Below are 24,715 nucleotides of genomic sequence, written 5' to 3' on the forward strand. Positions count from 1 at the left end.
CTTATAAACGGGTCGGGTGCAGATATTATACTATCGGATATCTGCTACCCACAAAAAATAAAAATAAAAATTAAATTTATATTTTATTAAGTTAAATTTAATTAAAATTAACATAAATTTTAATTTTACATGGTTAAATTTAATTAAAATTAAATTTTAATTTACATTTAATTTAATTTATGTTATATTTTATATATTTTTTGTAATTCTATTTAAATTTTATTTTAATAATTTATAAAAATATATTTTTTAAATATTTGCGGATATCCGTGGGTTTTAAAATTCTCGTAGATATTTTTTAAGCGGGTATTCGTGCAAGTAGCGGATGAATTTCTTTTTTGTCGGGTCGGATTGTGGGTAGACACTATCCATGTCCGACCCGACCCGTTGTCATCCCTAGCTGCAACTGTGGAGTTTTCCTTCTTAGGTGGATTTCTTTTATGACTCAATACTCATGTTTTTGATGTTGTAAGCTTCGATAACTTCTTTGAGAATGAGTCTTCGTGATTTAGCCTCAAATTCAGTGCTTTCCCTCCAAATTAGGTTTGCTCGTATGGCTCAAGCTTCAAGAGTTTCGCTTCAGTCGCACCAAAGTCAATTTTGCCTGTAATTGATTAGATTTCCTCCATTTTCTTCAATTTTCTCCTTCAACTCTTTATTGTCATCAAAATATGCAAAAACAAATCAAATTATACTGATTTTACAAAAAATTAAGGGAATAAAAAAACTAGATAAGTATACATCAAAATTAACTTATATATTAACACTTACAAAACATGTGATTCATTTTACATCAACTTTAACTAATCTAGTATGATCTTTTATATTATTACTTAGTATGCATCAAATTTTAAACACAATTACATGTTTTCACAACTTTTATTATTATTATTATTATTTAGTTTATGTTAATGAATTGCAATAAAATAAATTGTTAATGAGACTATTTATAAATTGTAAATAAATAATATATATTGCTTTTATATAAAATTTTATTAATCTAATAAGATACTTGATTAGTATGAATAAGATTAGTGTTGTCAAAATGTGTAATTTGGTCCGGCCCACATGGGTTGGTCACTTAGTGAGTTTGTTCAACACATTTCACTTTTTAGTGAGTCAAAACAATTCGAACTTGACTCGGCTCAACACGGATTGGTGGGTTAAACAGATTAATTCACTGGCTCACTTAATTAAAAGTTTTTTTTTTAAATTCCATTTTTTTTGTAATTTAAATCTAAATAAATCTCACTCTAAAATGATGTCAAATTCTAAAGACAATTCAAAACAAAAAAAAAGTATCATACAATCTAAATTTAATCCAAAAGCAAACACAAAAGACTAACAAATAATTTTCTAATATTGATAATTTTTGTTTCACTTATCAATTTATAAGATCAGAGTGTTGAATGGATAAATTCATAATTTTTCTCTCTCTTGAAACATCTTATTTATCCCCATCTACATTAAAATAAAAAAAGTGTTAACTAATAATATTGAAACACAAAAAAAAAAAAAATTAAATTAGGTGGGTTGGTGAGTCGAGTTCTAAGTGGAACGGATTAGAAATTGGTCCGTATAAAAAATTACATTTTTTTTTCAAACCAACTCAACCTGAACCCATGATGGGTCAGGTTGGCCTGCTCTAACCCATTTTGACAATACTCAATAGGATTAACTTATTGTAAGGAACTGAAAAAGAGTTAAAGAGAGTTTGATTAATCAAATTTTGTATCCCTTTAATTTTTTTTTTCTATTAACATATTTCTAAGATTACTGGTATGAGGATTGGGGTACATTATAGGTGATACGATCCTATATAAGAAATAGAGTTATCATTTTTGAATTTGAATCCTCAAAATGTACAACAAAAATAAATCAGAAAAGAATGTGAAATATGACACAAAAAGGATGTCACAATCTAATAAAGTGACAGGTCAAGTGAATATTCACCACAAAGATGTTAATATTTGATATGAATCAAAGTTTTAATCCCACAAAACCAAAAGAACCATCTCTTAAAGAATGCAAATGCATATAATATCACTAAAAAGTGTTTACATTAGCTTTTGATATATCTATATACAGGCACAAATTTTTTAAAAAACCTAGAAACTCTAAGATAAGGTTCAAACCAATTAAAAGTAACATAATACAAAAATTACAGACTTTCGCTTAATGAGACTCGCTCGCTCAACAAACACAAATTGACTCGCCCAACGTATGTAACATTTTGTAAAATTAAATTAAAATTACAATTTATTTAATTTCCTAATTATTCTTCAATTATGCTTATGATCTTCACATTCTTTAAGTTTCCTTTTTCATAGAACATTATACTTTAAGGAGACATGTTTTTATCTTTTACTTTGTCATAAATTCTTTGAATTGCAAATGTTCTTCATCAAGTTCTTCTCATATATTTAGGAGATAGTCATCTATTATACCCTCGTTATCGAAGAGAATTTGTCTTCAAATTTGTACCACTTGAATACTTCTTATCATTCTCCTCTATTTGGAGAGAATTTGACTCGAATTATAGAAGATCATACACACAAACACAAACATAGATCAAAGACAAAATTAAAAATAATCCAAAATAGAAATTCTACTAAAATGAGTTTTGGATCCTCGAAGAGGCTAATGTCTTATTGTCAAAGACTTTAGAGGTCTACCTTTAAGGTCAAATACCCACGTACACAAATCATAAAACATTTTTAAATTAAATATGTAATGCTCAAAGAAAGTCAAAAGAATATTGATCAAATAATAACTCAAACTATAAGTATGACTTTGATTATCTTTAGGTTGTTATATATTTCTAAACTTGCATCTTTGCCCACAGATTGGTTGGTAATGGACAAACAAACTTACTCATGTGTATCTATTTCTAAATCTGTATCCAAACTAAAAAAATGGCTTTGGCTTTCCAAAATAATTGACAAACAAGCTAATAGATTATCAAATACAGATTCATTGAATTCCAAGCTCGTATCTTCCTTTTCTATCATTCTTTCTTCATTCCATTGTGTTGTCATTGCTCCTTAATGAATAAATATCTTTCTTAGGTAATATCATTCTTTCTTCTTCCCATTTTTGGTGCCACTACTTTTTGATGAACAATTCTTCCCTGTGCAACAAAAAAAAAGGTGAATTAGTACTTTTTTTCAATGACAAATCATGATATTTTTTCTTTATTTTTCCCTTTCTCTTGTTTTATTCTTATATATTTCTTTATTTCCTTTTTTATCTTTTCTTTCTCTTCTTTTCCTCTCTTTTATTTCTCTTCCTTTTCTCTTTCTTCCATTTCTATAAGTACTTTTTTCTCTTGTATTTTTTTTAAGATTTTTCTCTTGTCTTCTTTTCAATGCATCTTATTTTTTCAGTCATTTCTTCCTCCTAATATAGAATGTAGTTCTTGAGGTTCTCATTAGTCATGAGACTTACATTCCAATTAGGATACGATGAGTTTCATGCTCATAACCTTCACATTTAAAACATATTAGAAAACTTGTCCTATCATTTGGCAAAGATTTTATGTCAAGCTTGTGCCATCCTTTAAGCTCACCTATTTTTCCATTTAGGTATACTATGCATGACACAATTTCATTAACTTCCTCCTCCAGGACCACATGAACACACAACTTCCAGAAAGATGTTATTACTGGAACATATTGTGTTGTTCAGATAAACTTGCAAAAGGTTAAGAAAATAAAATAACAATATATTTAGATCCTCACCATTTGTCTTAATGTTTTACTCAAATTTCACTTGTGAATCACACTTATAAGTCTTTTCTTGAATATACTTTCTTGTCTTTTACCATTCAACTTTTCTTTAACACTTGACAAAGAACTCATGTAGCTAATGCAAAGACCCTGAACAAATAATTCATAAAATATTACGAAATCTAAATCTTGATTCAAAAGGTAAAAAAAAATACAACTGAAGTTTTAAAATATACAAAACAATAAAATCAGAAAATAATAAAACTACAAAAAAAAAAAAATAAAACACCGTGGAGACTTAAAAAAAACTTAATATAATTTAATAAATTAACAATTATAAGTAATAAGTTAATAAAAGACTCTCTAACATTTAAATTAATAAACACGTTTTAAGATTTATGAAAAGTGTGATTGAAAATACTAGTTATATGTATAAAGGTTAACCATGTTATTATATCAAATAATATTATTAAAATAATACTTACTTTCAAGTAATAATAATAACAAAGTCATACTATAAATAATAATCATAATAACAAGATTAATCACAATTGTGTAAATATGTAAATATTCCTTAATAGATATATTTTAATAGATATATTTTAGACTATTCTAAAATTAATCTAGTTGAACCATATTCTTTAATATATTTATTAAATCATATAAATAAAAAAAGGTATAAAATCCCAACTTTATTTTTATAAAATGTGACATAATTAATATTTTTTATAATCATTAGGAGAGACACAAAATATTATAATTTACACAGCTTTTATTCTTATCTTAGTTTGGTGATATACACTATGTTTGAAACTGCAAAATGGTACATATGTTATGTGCACTTATGATACATACTCAATTTAAACTATATAAATAATTAGATATTTAATAGAACGACTTTTCAATAAAAACTCAACTAAAAATATTTAAATAAATTAATAGAAAAAAATATGACTAGTAAAAACTCGTTAATTTTTTTATAATAAAAAATAATAAAATTATATATAAATAATTTTTATAATATTATTGTAAATGGTTTTTATTCATTTTTGTATATCTTTTAGTTAAAAACGGTTAACATAAAAAAACAATCAAATAATTTTTTTAAAAGAAATAGTTAGATAAAGAATAAAATTGAAAAATAATCATAGATACCATGAAGAAAAGCCAGACTTCCTGTCTGTTAATTTTTACGATAATAAAAATAATAAAATTATTACTATTATTATTTTTATTATTATACTTATGAAATTAAATATAACTAATTTTATAACATTAGTATAAAATTTAATAAGTCTTTATTTTATAACTGCATATGATTTTCTAATTATTTTAATATAAAATTTACTACAATTTTTCATTTCAATAATTATTATAATAATTTTTTAATTATATCTTTCATTTCTTTTAATATCTTAAAGGTGGACTCAATCATGTATTTCCTGTAGTATACATTAAAGTATAATTGTTGTTGCAGTTTCCTATAAGGAATCCCTATTACACTACTAAGAGAATCACGAGAACAACATAGACACAGGAAATTTGACCCAACTATTTCCATGCTTTTCCCTCTTGCTCTTCTCATGGTTCGATATGTCAGGACTCGAGAGACTGCAATAAATAATTTTGCAGGAACAATTGGAAACCATGTTTTAACCTATAACTACACTATAATATAACCCAACAGTATAACACAATCCACAAACCATGACTAATAATGGCCTGGCAAAAGATTACAAAGTACATCAAATCATGTCTACTCAATTATAACTCATAACTGATGCTATACGACATAAAACAATCTAGAATCAGAAAATATAGTAGTTTTATACCATACACAAGAGCAGTCAAGTTAAATAAACATCCTAGCGTGATGTCCAGACGTAAAGCTGGCCTCCACTTGTAGCTCCTACAAGCATCCCAACCTCGTAAGAGTTTATATCGAATCTGCAAGGAATGGCAGACATGTGTGGGCTTTCTAACGTCATAACTATTTTCCTTTGAACTGCTGAAACCACATCAACCCCTCTGTTCATATTTCCAATGAAGAGATATTTGTCATCCCAACCCCATTTCGCTCTGCAACAGCAAGATCACGCTCACAAAAGTCAGCTTTTTCAGAATAAATAGGCAATTTATAAGGTATATCAAGTTTAATGTGGCATTACAAATTCGTATTATCACACATGTTTCACTTTATGCCAAATAAAAAATCCTCTCTGCGTGCTGTGAGTTGAAGCCTATTTGAAATGTAAAAACCAGCTCTAAAGAGTTGAAAATCCCAGGGTTTGATTTGAAAAAAACTTTTGCATAATTGAAAATGAGAAGTATGATTAGTTAACCTTCGGATACTTCCCAGAAACCATACCTGAATGTAGAAAGCCATCTGCCAGTCTGATTGAAATGAGAAATAACAGCCGTATCCTCCAAGTTAACTCCACTGTAAATTCCAATAGTGTTGTCCAAGCTGCACTAACAGATTATATTAACCTCATCAGGCCAAAATCACAATTACAAAACACCAGGTTCAATACAATTGAGTAATAAAGAAAAAATTGGAATCAAATTAACATGTTGCTTCTAAATTTGGTACAACAGCAACGATAGTATTTTTTCCACTAGGTGAGATGGAGTAGTGTACTGAAAAATAAAAGATTGCAATATTAAGAACACACAACACAGCATGTTTTCAGTATCTAAAAGTCGGAACTTTATAATGGAACAAAGTCCATACCTTGTAGTTGCGAGGCTACCTCCAGAAGGAGAGAAGTAAGCAGATTGGACAGATCTTTTGTGGGTAAATGTCCTCAAGGCTTTGAGGTCATTCCTATTAGTACATCTCAAATCCCAGGTGCAGGCAGTTGCATCAGAGGAACTAGTAGCTACAATGTGAGGGTTTTGACAGTTGAAATCTATCGTGTTAATCCTCCAGTCATGCAAATCCCAGTGCGACGACCGTTTTCCCGCCCTGTTATCCCACATAGTCAAACCTCCAGAACCCTCGGCAAGATATACGCAGTTTGTCTCATTTGGTGGTTGAGAAAGAGCATATATTGTTTCATCACTCTCAAACACCAGATCAAAGATTTCCTTCTCAGCATCCATTAGCCGAAGAACTCCATCATAGCAACTTGTGTATATCTGCATAGAAAATAGATGACAGCGTTAGACAATCCTACAAAAGACAACATGTAAATACTATGAAGTGATTAGAATGGAAGAGACGTAAGAGGTGATTCTGCAATCTCAAAATCTCCTAAGGACAGTATAGATCTGAAATAAAAACATGCTACAGAAACACTGTTAACATGCATTATATGTTTATGACAATTACCAAAAGAGTGCATTTTGGTAAATGAGCATATTTTACCAGAAAACAGTTTCCTTAAACCAACTCGCAGTTAAAAGAGTTTGATTCTCAAGTCAACCTATAACTGGTAAGAGTTACAAAATAATCTGGACAAATATACAATAATTGTTGCAAAAAATTCAGACAGACCAATACATCACGGTACCTTGGAAATACAATGTGGTTGAATCAAAATCCCAGAAATGGGAGCATTATGAGGACGGTATAAATGAACCTCATTTTCTCCCATATTCCAGAACCCAATATTCCCAAACTTGTTACCCGCGGCAATCATTTTGACACTGCTGGTAGGGAAAAACCTGACATTGGTAATCCTTCCAGAAACAACCCGCGCAATATTGTCGGAATCCAAAGACAGAGATTCCAATTCAAGGGAATCCCCCGCATTCCCTTTTGGAACACTGACATCTTGGGCCATACCCATTAGCGACTCAATGAATGAACTATCAGAGTGAGCGCTTTCACGAGCAGTGGCCATGGAAAGGGGACCCAAACTTACGACGGAAAGTGGTTTTTCTTTGGAGGGAGTGGTGGGGGCCACGGAATCTCTGTCAAGACCCTCACAATCTGGTGGAATACCTCTGGTTCGCAGGGAGCGTCTGACTCTGATGACAATTGGGGTTTCGGTTTTAGGTTTCTTTTCCGATTTCACGCGTGTGGATTTGGCTTCAACTCTGACGATTTCAAAAAACACGGTAAGTCACAGAAATTGAAGCCTTTGGTAGTTGGGAAGTGAAACAAGAGAGAGAAAAGGGAAGAGTGAGTACCTTTGACGCTTGAAATTGGAGAGTTGGGTGGCTTTGGAATGGAGTTTGAGCGCTGCCATCATCTCATCGTTGCGGCGAATGTTCTGGAGTCGCTGGAGCTCATAGTCGGTGAGTTTCTGTGGCTTCATTGAAGAGAGAGAAAGTTAGGGATTTAGTTTTCAAATCACTCTGTTGTGTTTCTTCCCTCACTGTTTACGTTTCTATATATTGGAGAGGGTTTTGGGCGCCAAATCATTTGGCGGGAATGTAATAAATAGTTTATTACATTTCTTTGTCTTTAAGTTAATACGAACCTAACTTTGCAGTTTCAAAATTCAAACCCATTTTATTAAATTTGTTTTGAATGTTAAGTTTTATTCTAAATTGAATCAGATTAATATGTGCTAATTGGTTTTATTCATGGGATAAGTGACTCATTTTTCAGCAACTTTAACTGTTTTTTTATATTATTAATTATTGTGTATCCACATAATTACATATTTTCACAACTTTTATTATTATTATTATTATTTACTTCATGTGAATCAATTGCAATAAAATAATTTGTTGATGAGATTATATATAAAATTTAAATAAATAATATATATTGTTTTTATATAAAATTTTATTCATTTAATAAAATATTAGAATTAGCTTATTGTAAAAAATAAAAATAGTTAAAGGATAAAAATTATATTCAAAAATTAAGTTTACTATTTTTATTAATAAAAGTTGATCTTATAAATAGAGTTAATCAAAAATTGTTTTTTTAAAGATTATCATGTTTTAAAATCATTTATTTAATTTTCTCTAACTTTTCTCGAAGATTAGTAGTTTCATGTTCGAAATACACCATAATACTCTTAATGTCAAGTGCTACGATCATATATGATGAATTTCTTAAATAAAGTAAACTCATTTTTGTCTCTTTTTATTTCATTTTATTTTAATTGCATATGACTTTTAAGAGTTCAAGATAGATATTTGTTTGATTAAGATTATTAAAGTTTAAACAAATCATTGATCTGAGTTGTGAGTTCTGTGTGCAAATATTGTTTATTGTGTAAGTAGTAGTCTTTAGAGATGGCAGAGTTTTTGTGTTGGTTGATAAATTAAATTGCAAACGATGTACTAGTATGACTAATTTATCTTTAATCATGGTTGAAATAGTATGAAATTGTGATATGTATGCTCAATTATATATGTAGTAGTGTGGTTGTATTTTCTAGTCAAATAATTTGATATGTATATGATGAATGAATCTACTTCACAACGTATCAAATTGGTTAATTGATGTTTCATGAACATAATTAGAATCAAACTATACCCATTTGATGTAAGAAAAGAATCAAGCAATGAAGTGAACCATGTGGTTAATATAATAAAGATACAAGAGGGATGAAGATTACTACCTCAATGAAAGATGACTGGATAAAGGAGATTGATTTTTGGCGAAATTCATTTCATTGATTTTAAAGGAACATAATACCAAGCAGGAGAAAAAAAGTTTGCTTATAAGAGGAGCTAATAAGAAGCAAGCAAGATTTTCTACATGGATAAAAAAAAAAACTTTTTTTTGTGTTATTCACATAATCAAAGATATAAACATCCTTCAATAAGCTAGCACGTATTCATTATGGTGTGATGTTATTTGTAACAGATAAAGAAAACATTTGTAGAGTGATACATTTGTACGACGTGAAGAGGTTGAAGAATCTATAATTTTGCCAAACTCGATAAAACATCATTTGTCTCATACTATTTTGTGATGCTCACTTTAAAATTTCAGTGGGCAAACTCATCAACAACCAACATTTATACATCACGAAGAATGAATGAACAGATACAAACATATTTATTTGTTGTTGTGTTCCCAAATGCATGCATCGCTTTGTTTTCATGCTAACTTTTTCTTATGAAGAATGATTGATATATCATTCACATATTAAAAAAAATGATGGCTATTGAGTACAAAGAGCTTGAAAATGATCAACATAAGCAAAAAATGACTTAGAATTGCACAATACACGATAGTTCCCCATACATCATCCATTACAACTCTCATCACAAAATCCATTAACATTTTATACTTCGTTTTAACATCTTTATTAATTTGGAACCAACACATGAGATTAGAAACATAAGAAAAGAAATCGTTGACAACATTTAGCGAAGCTTGTCACTAACAATGACTCAGAACATGTCAGATTTCAAAAACAATCTTCTAAGGCTTTTTGGAACCCAAATGAAGTAGAATAAAACAAGCAATTAAAAATACATCTATATTCCAAGAAAATATCTAACAATCACATCCCGTATTTCAAACTTGTACATACCTTGTTGGTACTTGGACAATTCCTAATCCAGAAAAACCAGACCCACGCCGTCAAAACAACGATTAAGAATGATAGCTAGACTAAAATGAGCATTATCAACATTGATATTTTTCATACTTGTACATACTTTAGATGAGAGCTAAATAAAAGGTGAAACCTCATTGAAGAAATTAACAATGGCATCCTAAAATTAACAAATTCTTCTCCAAAACTCCAATGTCGCTCTTGCTTAAAAATACAATCCCTATCTAAATCAAACAAATATGAAAACAATGAATAGAAAAGTTTTGGAAAACTAAGAAGTAAACCATCAAATCAAACAGTAAAGCCCAACAACACTTGTCCCATGCTCATCTTACAATGCCTTCTATAAACCCATAACTCGTAAAACAGTAACAGACAAATCCTCCTCAAATGTCAGTTTGTAATAGCACTCTTGTAACAAACTCCCACACTTAAGGCATACACCATCAATACAACCAAGATCAGAATTAAACCAACAAGTTTAATCGGTTAAAAATTAATTCAGAAGAACACGGAAATGTAACAGTAAATAAAACCTTTAGCTTCACCGATCACAGTATTTCCTCAAGACCATTTGCATATCTACACCACAATTCATTGCTTGGCTTCCATGTAAAGTCCATGAATTCAAGAAAAGTATAATCAACTGGGTAGAAGATGAATGAACTTGACTATAAGATTGATAAACAAATTCAGAAATTAAAAAATCAACAAAGAAATTCCCAAGACGGGCTGATGATCATCTATATACACTTGCTATAAATAAACAGATCCCTATGATTATGGGATTAATCCTAAATAAATAAACCTAATAATGGCAACATACAACTATTACAGCATAGCAAATATAAAACTTTCTAAAATACACAAAGACAATTACGGTTTTGACACTCCCCTTCAAGCTGGTGAATAGTTGTTTTCCATTCGCAGCTTGGATATAATTCCTTCAAAGTTAATACAGTTTAATCCCTTGGAGAGTATGTCTACGAGTTGATTCCGAGTGGATACATATGATGTGCAAATCATCCCATTGTCTAGTTTTTTCTTGATAAAGTGTTTGTCAACCTCGATATGCTTAGTTCTCTCATGCTGCACCGGGTTGTGGGCTATACTAATTATAGATTTATTGTCCCGATATAACCTCATAGGTTCATCCCACTTTATCTTCAAGTCTTCCAATACAATATTTAGTCATAAAAGTTAACATATTTCGTGGACCATTGTTCGAAATTCTGCTTCAGCACTTGATATAGCCACTACACTCTGTTTTTTACTCTTCCAAGTCACTAAGCTTCCACCAAGGAAGGTGCAATATCCAGTGGTTGATCTCCTATCTACCACTGACCCCGCATAGTCCGCATTCATATATGCTTCAAGATTTACACTCTTGTTTCGTTTGAACAAAATCCCTTTTCTGGAGGTCCCTATCAAGTACTAGACAATTCTAAGAGCAACTTGTAAATGTGCTCCCTTTAGTTGGTACATAAACTGGCTGACTAGACTCAGCAAAAACAATGTCTTGACTAGTGTGAGATAAGTGAATAAGCTTGCCCACAAGTCTTTGATACCTTTCCTTGTCCATGGCAAATCCTCCTCCATACTTCCCAACTTTATATTTGGCTCAACTGGAGTACTTGCTGGTTTGCAAGCTGTCTTACCACTTTCTTTAAGCAAGTCAATAATATACTTTTGTTGAGATATTAAGATTCCTTTCTTGGAATGAGCCACTTGAATTCCCAAAAAATAATTAAGTCTCCCTAGTGTCTTTGTGGCAAGGCATTCATTTAACACTTGTTGTTCCTTTTTGTTGTCCCCACTTACTATAATAGCATCTACATACACTAATAGAATCGTTATTCCTCCTGAAACTGAATGTTTGATAAATAATGTGTGATCTCCTTGGCTTTGTTTGTAGCCCAAACCTATCATAACTTTGGTGAATCTTCCAAACCATGCTCTTGGGGATTGTTTCAACCCATATAGAGCCTTTTTTAATTTGCAAACAGTTCCAGCAAAAACTTGTCCATTGTAACCAGGGGACAACTCCATGTATATTTCTTCTTCAAAGTCTCCATGTGAAAATGCATTTTTCACATCGAACTGCTGCAGGTCCCAATCATGATTTGCTGCTAATGACAATATTACTGTGTTCATCTTAGCAACGGGGGAAATGTCTCCAAGTAATCAACTCCATAAGTTTGAGTGAAGCCTTTGGCCACTAACCTTGCCTTGTAACGTTTGGTGGTCCCATCAACCCTCTACTTTACTGCATATACCTACTTACATCCTACTAGTTTTTATCCAGGAGGTAGGGTGACATGTTCCCAGGTCCTATTTTTGTTTAACACCACCATTTCCACATCCATGGCATCTTTCCATTTCATTTCTGAAAATGCTTCAGATATAGAGGAAGGTGTGGATATAGAAGAAGGTTGAGGTTAGTGAGAAAAGTTTTATGGGTAGGTGAGAACTTTTCAAAGGATAAGAAATTTGATAGTGAGTAAAGTGGTTGTTGGGTGCATGTTTTAGTTCCCTTTCTAAGGGCAATGTGTAGATCTAGAGTTTGATACACATGTGCTTCTAGATTTTCATAAATGAAATCATTAGAATCATTGGAGTTTATAGGATTTGAAGGTGTTACCTCATGCAATGGGTTGTGTCGCAACCGGGATCGCAACGGGACGGCGAACCGAAAAACAAACGGCTTTTGGAAAATATTTTGGGAGTCACCACCATAATTTATTTTGGAAAACTATGGAAAAACCCTAAAAAAAACATGGTTTACGAAAAAGAGATTTTTAAGTTCGGGAATCGATTACGCCGCGCCTGCCCAAAGGCAGTAACTTTAATTAAATGTATAAAATTAATGTGGTTTTCTTTTAAAATATTTAATTTTCCCCAAAAACAAAAATAAAATAGAATTAAATATTAGGAAACAAAAAATATTTTTTGTTTTATGAACCCGACAAGATTGACCTTAGTCCTACGTATATCCATTAATGGACAATCAGGGATCACGTAGTTCTTTATCTAGAAAAAAGTTTGTGAGTTTGTTTAAAAATTATTATGGATTGTTTGACATTTTTCAAAAAAAGTGAAAAGGTTTAGTTTAACAAAATTGAGCCTTTGGTTTTAAATATTTTGTGTATTTTTCGTGTTAAAAAATGGTAGAAAAAGAAGAAAAGAAACTGGCCATAGGTCGACACACACTTATATTTAAAAAATCATGATTTTAAGAAAACATTGTCTGTGTGTAAAAAAAAATCTTTGGAAGAAAACTTTGTATAATAAAAGGAGAAGAATATGAGTGTAGACATACCTTTTTAGCTTCTGGAATTCCCTTAGTGCTTCCTAAATCATTATTGTTCACAAAACATTTATGTGTGAGAACACATTTTTTCTCTACTCTCTCCTTCAATCTCTAATATCTCTAAGTGTTTTCCTCTATTTTTTCTGTCCCCTTTTCCTTTCACAAAGTGTGTATTTATAGACATATTATAATATTATGACAATTTTGTCTTAATTGAGAATTAATTGATAATGGACAAAATAAGGAAAGAAATGGTCTTTGAAAAAAAAAATCAAATAATATTTAAGACATTGATTGTAATTATTGTCAGACAATATAATTCAAATTATTACCATATTAAACTAATATTTCAAAAACATTCTATAGTGATGTGTCCTGCATTAAAGAAGATTATTTTATTATTTTCTTTTTCTTTTTTTCTTTACCCACCATTAATTATTATTCTCTTATTATTTAATTTTGATTATTTATTTCTCGGGACGATATTGAGTGTTGATAGATTGGATTCTTGGACATTGCTAGATTCTATAGTGGCCTTTTCTCTCCTTGAATATACCAGATTTTTTCTAAATTTTTTGCCATTAGGTGCCGATTCAGGTGCAGGTGTGCAAGTTTTGTTCTTCCCTCAATTTCAGGGACAACAATATCATTTATCCCAATTTCAGGTCCAAATGTCATATTTGGAAGCATGATGAGTCTCATCTTCTTACATTCTCTCCTAAAAAGGTCAATCAAAAGTCACGTCCGAGATATTATGAGCCTTACGAAATTGTGGAGAGCTACAACAATTAAGGGATGATTGGGAATTGAAGGTTCAACCGGCATAAGCACTTGTTGTTAGAAGGAACCAACAAGGGGATCTTAAAATTCTTATTAGGTGGAAAGATTTACCATATTTTAAAAATTCATGAGAAGCATTATTTAAAATTAAGGAGCATTTTCATGATCTCCACCTTGAGGACAAGGTGCATCTTGTGGAGGGTAGTGTTGATAGGAACTCAAAAATAGGTAGACCCAAATCCAAAATATCTAAGGTGTATGTTAGACAAACAAGGAATGGCAAAGTAGGGGATCACAATGGCCAGAAAGAGAATGAGAAGAATCTTTCCATGTAACAAATTGTTGAGCTGGCACAGTAGGAAAGGAGTAATTCTGTCGTTTGGGGTATAAGGTGTGGAAAGAGAGGGAAGGAGGTAGGCTGGAATGGGCTGGGAATTGGGAGAGACTAGACACTCTCTAACTGTCTAGAAATACTTGCTTTACAGTAGTCTTTTCCCTGGGATATACAATCCGTTTTCTTTATTAATAAAGTGATATATTCAGCTATATTGTGTTTCCTTATTTCTGGTATCTATCACAAACAAACAAGTATAGCCAGTTAAAAATTGATCCAGAAAACACTGCACTGTACCAGTAAATAAAACCCTTAGCTTCACAGTGCACAAAATTTCCATGCACTATTTAAACCCCTACACCATAACAGGCTCGAAGATCATAATCTTCAATGATCAAGTATTGCTCTTGTATGGACAAACACCGAATGATTCATGTACCTTCCAAATCAACCACTTAAGAATAATAGTGAATGCAAACATAATAAAACGAGAGAGACTACAACCATTCGAAAAAGTAATCTACCGCCATTGCCTCCACAACACTACAGACATCCATAGCAAGCAAGTTTCCACTGCAAATGCCGAAGGCACAACTCTACACAACTCTACAAATGCCAAAGCCTCTCATACTCATAGTGCCTGTTTACAAGAACTCCCACTCCAAAAGTTTAGCCAGAAAAATAATTGTGAAGAAAATAACGAATGTAAAGATAATAGAACCTAAAGTTTCCCTGGATATCCAACCACTGCTTCCCAAACCTATCCACCACCCACTATTTGCACACCCTGCACCCACTTCATTTTAGTTTCCCTGCAAAGCCCATGCATACAAAAAAAATATAATTAATCTGGGTAGAAGATGAAGGAGCTAATCAATAAGATAAAAACAGGAATTAAAATTCCAAAGGAGATATTCCCAAAACAGGCTCGGTGATCATAATGTTCAGCATTACTGATCTTGCACCATGGCCGGAACATGTACCTTACTACAACCAATAAAAGAGACTTTTCCAACTCGACAGACAAAAGGCCCAAACAACTACAACCAATAAAAGAGACTAAAGTCCTTCCAACTCGAGCAGATAAAAAATAGTAAATGAGAACGTAATAAAACATGAAGCTTTGAAGTAAGTTAAATAATCTAAACCTACTGTATCCAGATCCAATATACATCTTCTTCACTGCAACATGAGCAGAAGAGCATAGTCAAAATCAACAGCCAACTGTCACAACACAAATGTCAAAGCCTCTCACTCATAGAGTGCCTATTTACAAATCTCCCACTCCACAATTTTAACATGACAAATAACGTCAATGAAAATAGTCAATGAAAATAGTGAGTTCAAAGAAAACGAATTCAAAGATAATAAAACCTTACGTTCAACATATCTCCATCCACTGCTACCTAAACTTGCCCACCACCCACCATTTGCTCACCCTGCACCCATTTCAATTCTTCTTTTCCTGTAAACTCATTAATCCAAGAAAACAATAATCAATATGGGTAGAAGATAAAGGGTCACCCATCCATTAAAAAAACAATAATCAATTTGGATAGAAGACGAAGGACCAACACCATAAGATGAATAAACAAATTCAGGAACCAAAAAACTAATTGAGAAACTTCCATAGCAGGCTCGATCTTCATAATCTTAAGCAATCAAGTATTGCTATAATTAATCTGGGTAGAAGATGAAGGACCTAGAAGATAAGATGAATAATGTCCAGCAATCAAGTATCGCTCTTGTTTTAACAAAGACCATGCCCAAAACATGTACCTTCCTAAAACAAATAAGAGAGACTAAAGCCACTCGGGCACACAAGAAAACAAGTAAATGACTCTTCAATGCAAAAGGAGTGGGAGAAGATGATCAAAATCAACGGAGTCAATGGTCAAACAACCCAAACGACAAAGCCTCCACTCAGAGTGCCTACTTTCAGGATCTCCCACTCCAAAAGTCAGAGCCAAATGTCAAAGGCTCTCACTCATAGAGTGCCTACTATCATGATCTCCCGCTCCAAAACATAGACCCAAATACCGAAGCCTCAAACTCATAGAATGCGTACATTAAAGATCTCCCACTCGAAAAGTTTAGTTTGAAGACCGAAACCAGCCCACCACCCACCATTTGCAAACCCCTGCACACATTTCATTTCTTTGTTTCCGTGTAAAGCCCATCAATTCAAGAAAACAATAATCAATTTGGGTAGAAGATGAAGAACTAAGACCCCATCCATTCAAGAAATTTGGGTAAATGATGAAAGACCCAAGCCCATAAGATGAATAAACAAATTCAAAAACAAAAATACTAATTGAGAAACTTCCATAGTAGGTTCGATCATCATAAGGTTCAGCGATCAAGTATTACTCATGCTTAGATAAACACCATGGCTGACACATGAACGTTCCTACAACCAATACGTTTTTTCATGTAAAGCCCACGTATTCAATAAAACTACAATTAATCTGGGCAGAAGATGAAAGACCTAGATGACAAGACGAATAAACAAATTAAAGAATTAAAAAAACAATGGATAAATTTCCATAACAGATTCTTTGACCATATTTTTCCAGTGAGCGTGTACCTTCCTACAACCTACAACCAATAAGAGAGACTAAAGCCACTTAAGCAAACTAGAATAATCGTAAATGAGAATGTAATTAAACATAAAGCTTTGCAGTAATTTAAATAATCTACACCTNCTGCATGCACGATCCAATAAACATCCTCTTCACNGCAAGAGGAGTAGAAGAAGATAATCAAAATCAACAGAGCCAACAGATCAACAACCCAAATGTCAAAGCCTCTCACTTATAGAGTGCATACTTTAAAGATCTCCCATTCCACAAGTTTAGTTTGAAAAATAACAGCAATGAAATTAACGAATGCAAAGANAATAAAACAAAGGGATAATAAAACAAAGGGTTACACCGGAGCTCCANCCATTGTTACCATCCACTGTTTCTGAAGCTGCNCACCACCCACCATTTGCATACCCTGCAATCACTTGATTTCTTAGTTTTCTTGTAAAGCCCATCGATCAGATGAAGGACCTAGATGATATGATAAATAAACAAATACAATAATTAAAAAACCAATGGAGAAATTTCCAAACAAGCTCGATCATGTTAATGTTCCAGCGATCAATTATTGCTCTTGTATAGACAAACCCCATGGCCGAAACATGTACCTCCCTACAACAAACAAGAGAGACTAAAGCCAATCCACCTAGAACAGACAAGAAAAATAGTACATCAGAATCAAAGAAAACATAAAGCTCTATGGTAAGTTAAATAACCTACAACTACTGCGCCCACGATCCAATAGACATCTTCATTGCAAGATGAGTAGAAGAAGATTAATCAAAATCAACAGCCAAAGGTCCAACGAGACTATCACTCATAGAGTGCCTACTTTCAAGATCTACCACTCCAAGTTTAGTTTGAAGAATAACGGCAATCAAAATAATAAATTAAAAAATAATAAAACCTAAGGTTCACCAGATTTCCACTCAAAAATAATAAAACCTAAGAATCACCGGATTTCCATCCACCATTACCGCAACCTGCCCACCACCCATCATTTACACACCCTGCACACATTTCATTTCTTAGTTTCCGTGTAAAGCCCATCAATTCAAGAAAACAATAATCAATTTGGATAGAAGATGAAGGATCTCGATCAAATCCATTCAAGAAATTTGGGTAGAAGATGAAAGACCCAAGACCATAATATGAATAAACAAATTAGCGAATATTAATTGAGAAACTTCCTTAGTAGGCTCGATCAAGTATTGCTCAGCCTTACACAAACACCATGACTGACACATGTACCTTTCTACAACCAATACGTTTTCATGTAAAGCCCATGTATTCAATAAAACTATAATTAATCTGGGTAGAAGATGAAGGACCTAGATGATAAGATGAATAACCAAAATAAAGAATTAAAAACCCAATGGAGAAATTTCCATAACAGATTCTCTGACCACAATTGTCCATTTAGCATGTACCTTCCTACAACCAATAAGAGAGACAAAAGCCACTTGAGCAGACTAGAATAATAGTAAATGAGAATGTAATAAAACATAAAGCTTTCGAGTAAGTTAAATAATCTACACCTATTGCATGCATGATCCAATAGACATCCTCTTCACTGCAAGAAGAGTAGAAGAAGATAATCAAAATCAACAGAGCCAACAGTCCAACAACCCAAATGTCAAAGCCTCTCACTTATAGTGCCTACTTTAAAGATCTCCCATTCCACAAGTTTAGTTTGAAAAATAACGATTATAGAGATAACCAATGCAAAGATAATAAAACAAAGGGTCACCGGAGCTCCATCCATTGTTACCATACACTGTTTCTGAAGTTGCTCACCACCCACCATTTGCATACCCTGCACCCATTTCATTTCTTAGTTTTCTTGTAAAGCCCATTGATTAACTATAATTAATTTGGGTAGAAGATGAAGGACCTCGATGATAAGATAAATAAACAAATACAATAATTAAAAAATCAATGGAGAAATTTCCAAACAAGCTCGATCATCATAATGATCCAGCATTAATTATTGCTGTTGCATATAGACAAACACCATGGAGGAAAAAGATAGCTAGTCTATAACAAGCATATATCAACACAATGTACATACTTGTTAGCACTTAGAGAGAATAGAAAAATAAGAAAGTGTACTTAAATGCTTAACGGTTAAGGGGTCGGGATTGGTGTCTGCATAAGAGACCTCTTTTATTGTTTTCAGCAGACAATTAGTAATCTTGTGTGTGTAGACTGGTCTTGAACCTGGTGAAGGAGGTTAAGCTCCTCTGTACATTGCATTCTTGCTTCATTGTTGTGAATACCATTCATTCTATTCTCTGGTTTCAAGTCTTGAATGCGTTGTTTGAGAGTAAGAGAGACAGAGCTGTTAAGAATTCGTACCCGAATCCCTATCAAAGTGGTCCGAACTGCCGGATCTGTGCGGAGGAGAGTAAGGACGATGGAGGGAAGAATGAAGGTAGTCGAGGGAAAGATGGAGCACCTGGAGTTGGTGGTAGATGGATTGAAGGCGGAAACGGCAGCGAACCAGAGTCGATCGCAATGCGCAAAGACATTCAAGAATTGATAAAGATGATGGGTCAGCGCAACAAGCAAGGGGAGGAAAGTTCCGAAGGGAGTCAAAGGTCGGTCAATAACGAGGGTGGTAACCAGCGCGTGAACAACGGAGGCGAAGGGGACAGAGAGTGATCAGACAACATGCCGAATTGAAGACGAAGGGTAGAATTACCCTTTTTTGAAGGACCCGACCTGCTGTATTGGATTAGCCGGGCGGAGAAATTCTTCGAGATACAAAAAGTGGCGGAAGCAGAGAAAGTAGAGCTGGCCCATATCAGTATGGAGGGAAGCGCCGGCTACTGGTTCAAATTCTGGAAGGATAAGGCAAGTAATCGAACATGGGAGGGGTTCAAGGAGGCTCTGTTGATACTCTTTGAGAGTCAACATAGAGGCGCAATTTGCATACGGGTGGCGGTGATTAGGCAAACGGCAACGGAGGAGGAATATGTGAGAGATTTCGAAGCTTTGGCTGGGCAGACGAAGGAGTTTACGGATAACCAATTGTTGGGTTACTTTCTGGCGGGCTTAAGCGAGTTGCGATGCCAGATGCAACCCCATGACCCAATTGATTTGATATTGGCGATGAAGGTTGCGCGAGACGTGGACGAGGTTCTTCATGGCTTAGGACTGATGGGTGGACCGTGGTCGAAAACCCTCCTTCTTGGGGGCGGACGATCGGAGGAGGAGTTGTGGTGGCCAGGACAGAGCCGCCGAGAAGTAATCTGGTTATAAAGACACCGATCGAGAGTGTCGGGTCGGTGAGACGTGATAGCGCGATGGGAAACGGGCCGGCGAAGGGCGGAAGTTACAGCGGAGGTGATAGTCGGAATCGGAATTCAAGACACTTGCCTTACCCTGAGTTTCTAAAATGCCGGGAAGAGGGAAGATGCTTTCGTTGTGGAGGGCTTTTCAGCCCTGGACACCAATGCCCTGAGAAGAGCCTACGGGTGGTGCTGCTGGCAGAAGATGAAGAGGAGGACGTAAAAGAGGAGGACGTAAAAGAGGAGGGGGTAGAAGTAGATCAGAAACGGATGGAACTCACTACCTTCTCGACAAGCGGAATAGGATAACGATGTAGGAGCATATTCAGTTCGACCTTGGGACAAGGTCGATCTAGGCGGGGAGTAATGTTAGCACTTAGAGAGAATAGAAAATAAGAAAGTGTACTTAAATGCTGAACGGTTAAGGAGATGGGACAGGTGTCTATATAGAGACCTCTTTTATTGTTTTCAGCAGACAATTAGTAATCTTGTGTGTTAGACCGGTCTTGAACCTGGTGAAGGAGGTTAAGCTCCTCTATAAATTGCATTCTTGCTTCATTGTTGTGAATACCATTCATTCATTCTCTGTTTTCAAGTCTTGATTGCGTTGTTTGAGAGTAAGAGAGAGAGCTGTTAGGAATTCGTACCCAAATCCCTATCATACTCCAGCATTATCTTGCTTAGAAATATATATTTCTATCCAAATCAAACAAATATAAAAAAACAATGAATTGAAGGGTTTTGGAAAACCGATAAGCAAACCATCAAATCAAAGAGTAAGTCCAATCTTCTTCACTGCAACATGAGTGGAAGAACATAGTCAAAATCAACAGCCAACTGTCACAACACAAATGTCCAGTGAACATNCACCTTCCTACAACCAATAAGAGAGACTAAAGCCACTTGAGAAAACTAGAAAATAGTAAATGAGAATGTAATAAAACATAAAGCGTTGCAGTAAGCTAAATAATCTACACCNACTGCATGCACGATCCAATAGACATCCTCTTCACTGCAAGAGTAGAAGATAATCAAAATCAACAGAGTCAACTGTCCAACAACCCAAATGTCAAAGCCTCTCACTTACAGATTGTCTACTTTCAAGATCTCCCATTTCACAAGTTTAGTTTGAAAAATAACACCAATGNAAATAATGAATGCAAAGATAATAAAACAAAGTGTTTCACCGAGCTCCTTCAATGTTACCATACACTGTTTTCAAAGTTGCCCACCATTTGCATACCCTGCACCCACTTCATTTCTTAGTTTTCTTGGTAAAGCCCATCGATTAACTATAATTANTCTGGGTAGAAGATGAAGGACCTAAATGGTAAGATAAATAAACAAATACAATAATTAAAAAATCAATGGAGGAATTCCAAAACAAACTCGATCATCATAATGTTACAGCGATCAATTATTGCTCTTGCATAGACAAACACCATGGCCGAAACAAGTACCTCCCTACAACCAACAAGAGAGACTAAAGCCAATAGCAAACAAGAAAAATAGTACATGAGAACGTAATGAAACATAAACCTTTGTAGTAAGTAAAATAATCTACGGTTAATCCATCGATCCAATATCCTCTTAACTGCAAAGTGAGTAGAANAAGATAATCAAAATCAACAACCAATAACAACACAAATATCAAAGCGTGTCACTTATAAAGTATCTACATTCAAGATCTCCCACTCCACAAGTTTAGTTTGAAGAATTACGGCAATGAACATAATGAATTCAAAAATAATAAAACCTATAGTTCACCGGATCTCCTTCCACTGTTACCAAAACCGGCCCAACACCTACCATTTGCACATCATGCACACATTTCTATTCCTAGTTTCCCTGTAAATCCCATCAATTCAAGAAAACAATAATTAATTTGGGCAGAAGATGGACCAACACCATAAGATGAGTCAACAAATTCAGGAACCAAAAAACTAGTTGAGAAACTTCCATAGCAGGCTCGATCATCATAATGTTCAGAGATCAAGTATTGCTCATGCTTAGACAAACACCATGGCTGACACATGTATCTTCCTACAACCAATACGTTTTCATGCAAAGCCCATGTATTCAATAAAGCTATAATTAATCTCAAGCTTCAAAGTAAGTTCAATATCTACCGCAATATCCTCCACGACCCCAATAGACATTCTCTTCACTGCAATACAAATGTCAAAGCCTTTCTTATTCATATAGTGCGTACTTACAACTCAAACTTCACAAGTTTAGCCTGACAAATAACCGCAAGGAAAATAATGAATGCAAAGATAATAATACCTAAAGTAATAAATGCACCCCGTCTACTGTTTTCGAAACCTGGCCCCACATATCTACTGCCTTCGTGTAAAAGCTCCAGAAGAAATATGGTGTCGCTAAGATAATCTCTGTTAAGAATATGACAAAGTAGATAAACCATGAGGGAGGAGTCGCTTACGCCCACAGCATCAGCCACCACAGGCTTTGGGGAGGCGTCCAGCCGCCAGCAGTCACAAAATAAAGTGTTGAAATCAAATTGTGAGTGCTCTTGACAATTAGTAAAATGAAGTAATAACTTAACCAACAAAATAACTTTTCAAAATCGTGACACCTTAGAAAATAAAATAGAAAAATTGTTTTCAATCATTTCAATTGGATCCTGTAAAAGGGTCAAATTTCAGTATGATTCAAGAACTCAAAGAGCTATGAGAAACACAAATTACTTAGAAATGTAAGTGTCCAAAAGAATAAAGTGTAAAAAAGGTGCTTTTAGAGCAAGAAATACAAATACCCACAAGAACTACNAGCCACACTACAAGGTTAGTAGTAATGTAAGACATTAGAAATCCAACCAAAACTCGGAATTCAAACAAAAAGTTTAGTCAGACTCCAACAAANACATTAGAAATGTAAGAATAACAAAACCTAAAGGTTTACAAATTCCATCACTTTTTTTTCCACAGCCCACCTCACATATCATTCTCGTAAAATAAGTTTAATTTACAAAGTTTCAAATTAAAAGGAAACATCTTCACTTATGATATATGCTCAATGAGACAAATATTACACAAAATAAATCCACCGAACATTGCTGCAGAGAAAAAATAATTAATTGAATCCTTATAAGAAACTAAGTAGAATTTGCCAAAACTCAGAATTCTTGAGTTTGATCAATCCGATAAAACCATATAAAAAACATCATAGAATTTACCAAAACCTCATACAAAATTGATCAAGAAGGCAACTAACAAGAAACACAACAATCGCATATGCAACACCAATCCAACTCCCAAATATTTTATGATGAAATATGATACTTAATTATATAAACTGTAAATTCTGTACAAAAAAATATCAAATCTTCATAAGTTGAAACAGAAAAATATTACACGTCAAGGTTATAAAAAATATTATGGAGAAAGTTCTACATAGAAATATATACTTTCTCATTGCCTCACATGAACGATGGCCGAAAAAGTCTTCATAGACAGTGACCAAAACATCTATTCTGATTTAAATTCATACGGGTCAAGTCATATTGGACTTGGATCAAATTAAATCTTAGTGATAGTAATGAAGACTATTTATTAAAAGAAAACATATAACTAGATATTGTTAGTGTTTGCAGTAGTAAAAGTCAAAAGAAAGGTAAAACGATACTAAGAGCTATTGCTAAGAGCTACCTCAGATGGAGCAGACTGACTACCTATGTATAATAAAATAGAAAAATTGTTTTCAATCATTTCAATTTTGTTTTTGAATCTGAATATGATTTTGACAAAATCATATACAATATTTTTATAATATATAACAAGGGTACTTGTTTTTCATTTCTCTAATCTGGAATGTAAACAGGACAATGTAGGACTGTATATCTAATAAGGTACATGCATAAAATGGTTTAAAACTTTCTCACTAATAGACTAAATATCTAAAAAAATATTTACAAAACTTTAGGGAATAAATAGTCTGGTTTAGTAAAAGAAGCAGTTTAAAAAAATTCCCACGAAAAGATTTAGGAATCTATATCCTTTGATTCAAATTAGAAAACAGAAAAGAATTCCGGTAAGAATGAAAAACATACCTGTTTCTATTACAAATCAAACGAAAAAAAGAAAAATCACATTTTACTGATTTACTATAAAAATAATATTTTAAATAACATTAAAATAAATCATTCACATTCATATAATACATTCTGATCAGAGTAAATATTTACATTAA

General features: G+C 33.4%; 1 protein-coding gene and 1 long non-coding RNA gene across 3 annotated transcripts; both read right to left on the bottom strand.

Annotated features, from left to right (window-relative positions):
• Nucleotides 1-5,417: 5,417 nt before the first annotated feature.
• Nucleotides 5,418-8,191, bottom strand: LOC106767059 (WD repeat-containing protein 76-like). 2 transcript variants are annotated; one of them, XM_014651879.2, is made up of 5 exons: nt 7,866-8,185; nt 7,244-7,772; nt 6,463-6,869; nt 6,097-6,195; nt 5,418-5,807 (listed from the first exon to the last, which is right to left on the bottom strand). In XM_014651879.2, exons 1-5 carry the CDS (start codon nt 7,991-7,993, stop codon nt 5,594-5,596), a joined length of 1,377 nt encoding a protein of 458 aa, XP_014507365.1. In that variant the 5' UTR covers nt 7,994-8,185; the 3' UTR covers nt 5,418-5,593. The 2 variants fall into 2 exon arrangements, with proteins under 2 accessions (XP_014507365.1, XP_022639534.1); XM_022783813.1 differs by having other exon boundaries at nt 5,612-5,807; nt 6,097-6,200; nt 7,866-8,191.
• A 6,708-nt stretch (nt 8,192-14,899) lies between these two features.
• LOC106768722 lies at nt 14,900-24,451 on the bottom strand. Its single transcript, XR_002668796.1, has 2 exons — nt 22,793-24,451; nt 14,900-22,673 (listed from the first exon to the last, which is right to left on the bottom strand). It is a non-coding gene; the product is annotated as an uncharacterized LOC106768722 (long non-coding RNA).
• Between the last annotated feature and the right edge of the window lie 264 nt (nt 24,452-24,715).

This window comes from Vigna radiata, chromosome 7 (genome assembly GCF_000741045.1).
Source record: "Vigna radiata var. radiata cultivar VC1973A chromosome 7, Vradiata_ver6, whole genome shotgun sequence".
Classification (NCBI taxonomy): Eukaryota; Viridiplantae; Streptophyta; class Magnoliopsida; order Fabales; family Fabaceae; genus Vigna; species Vigna radiata.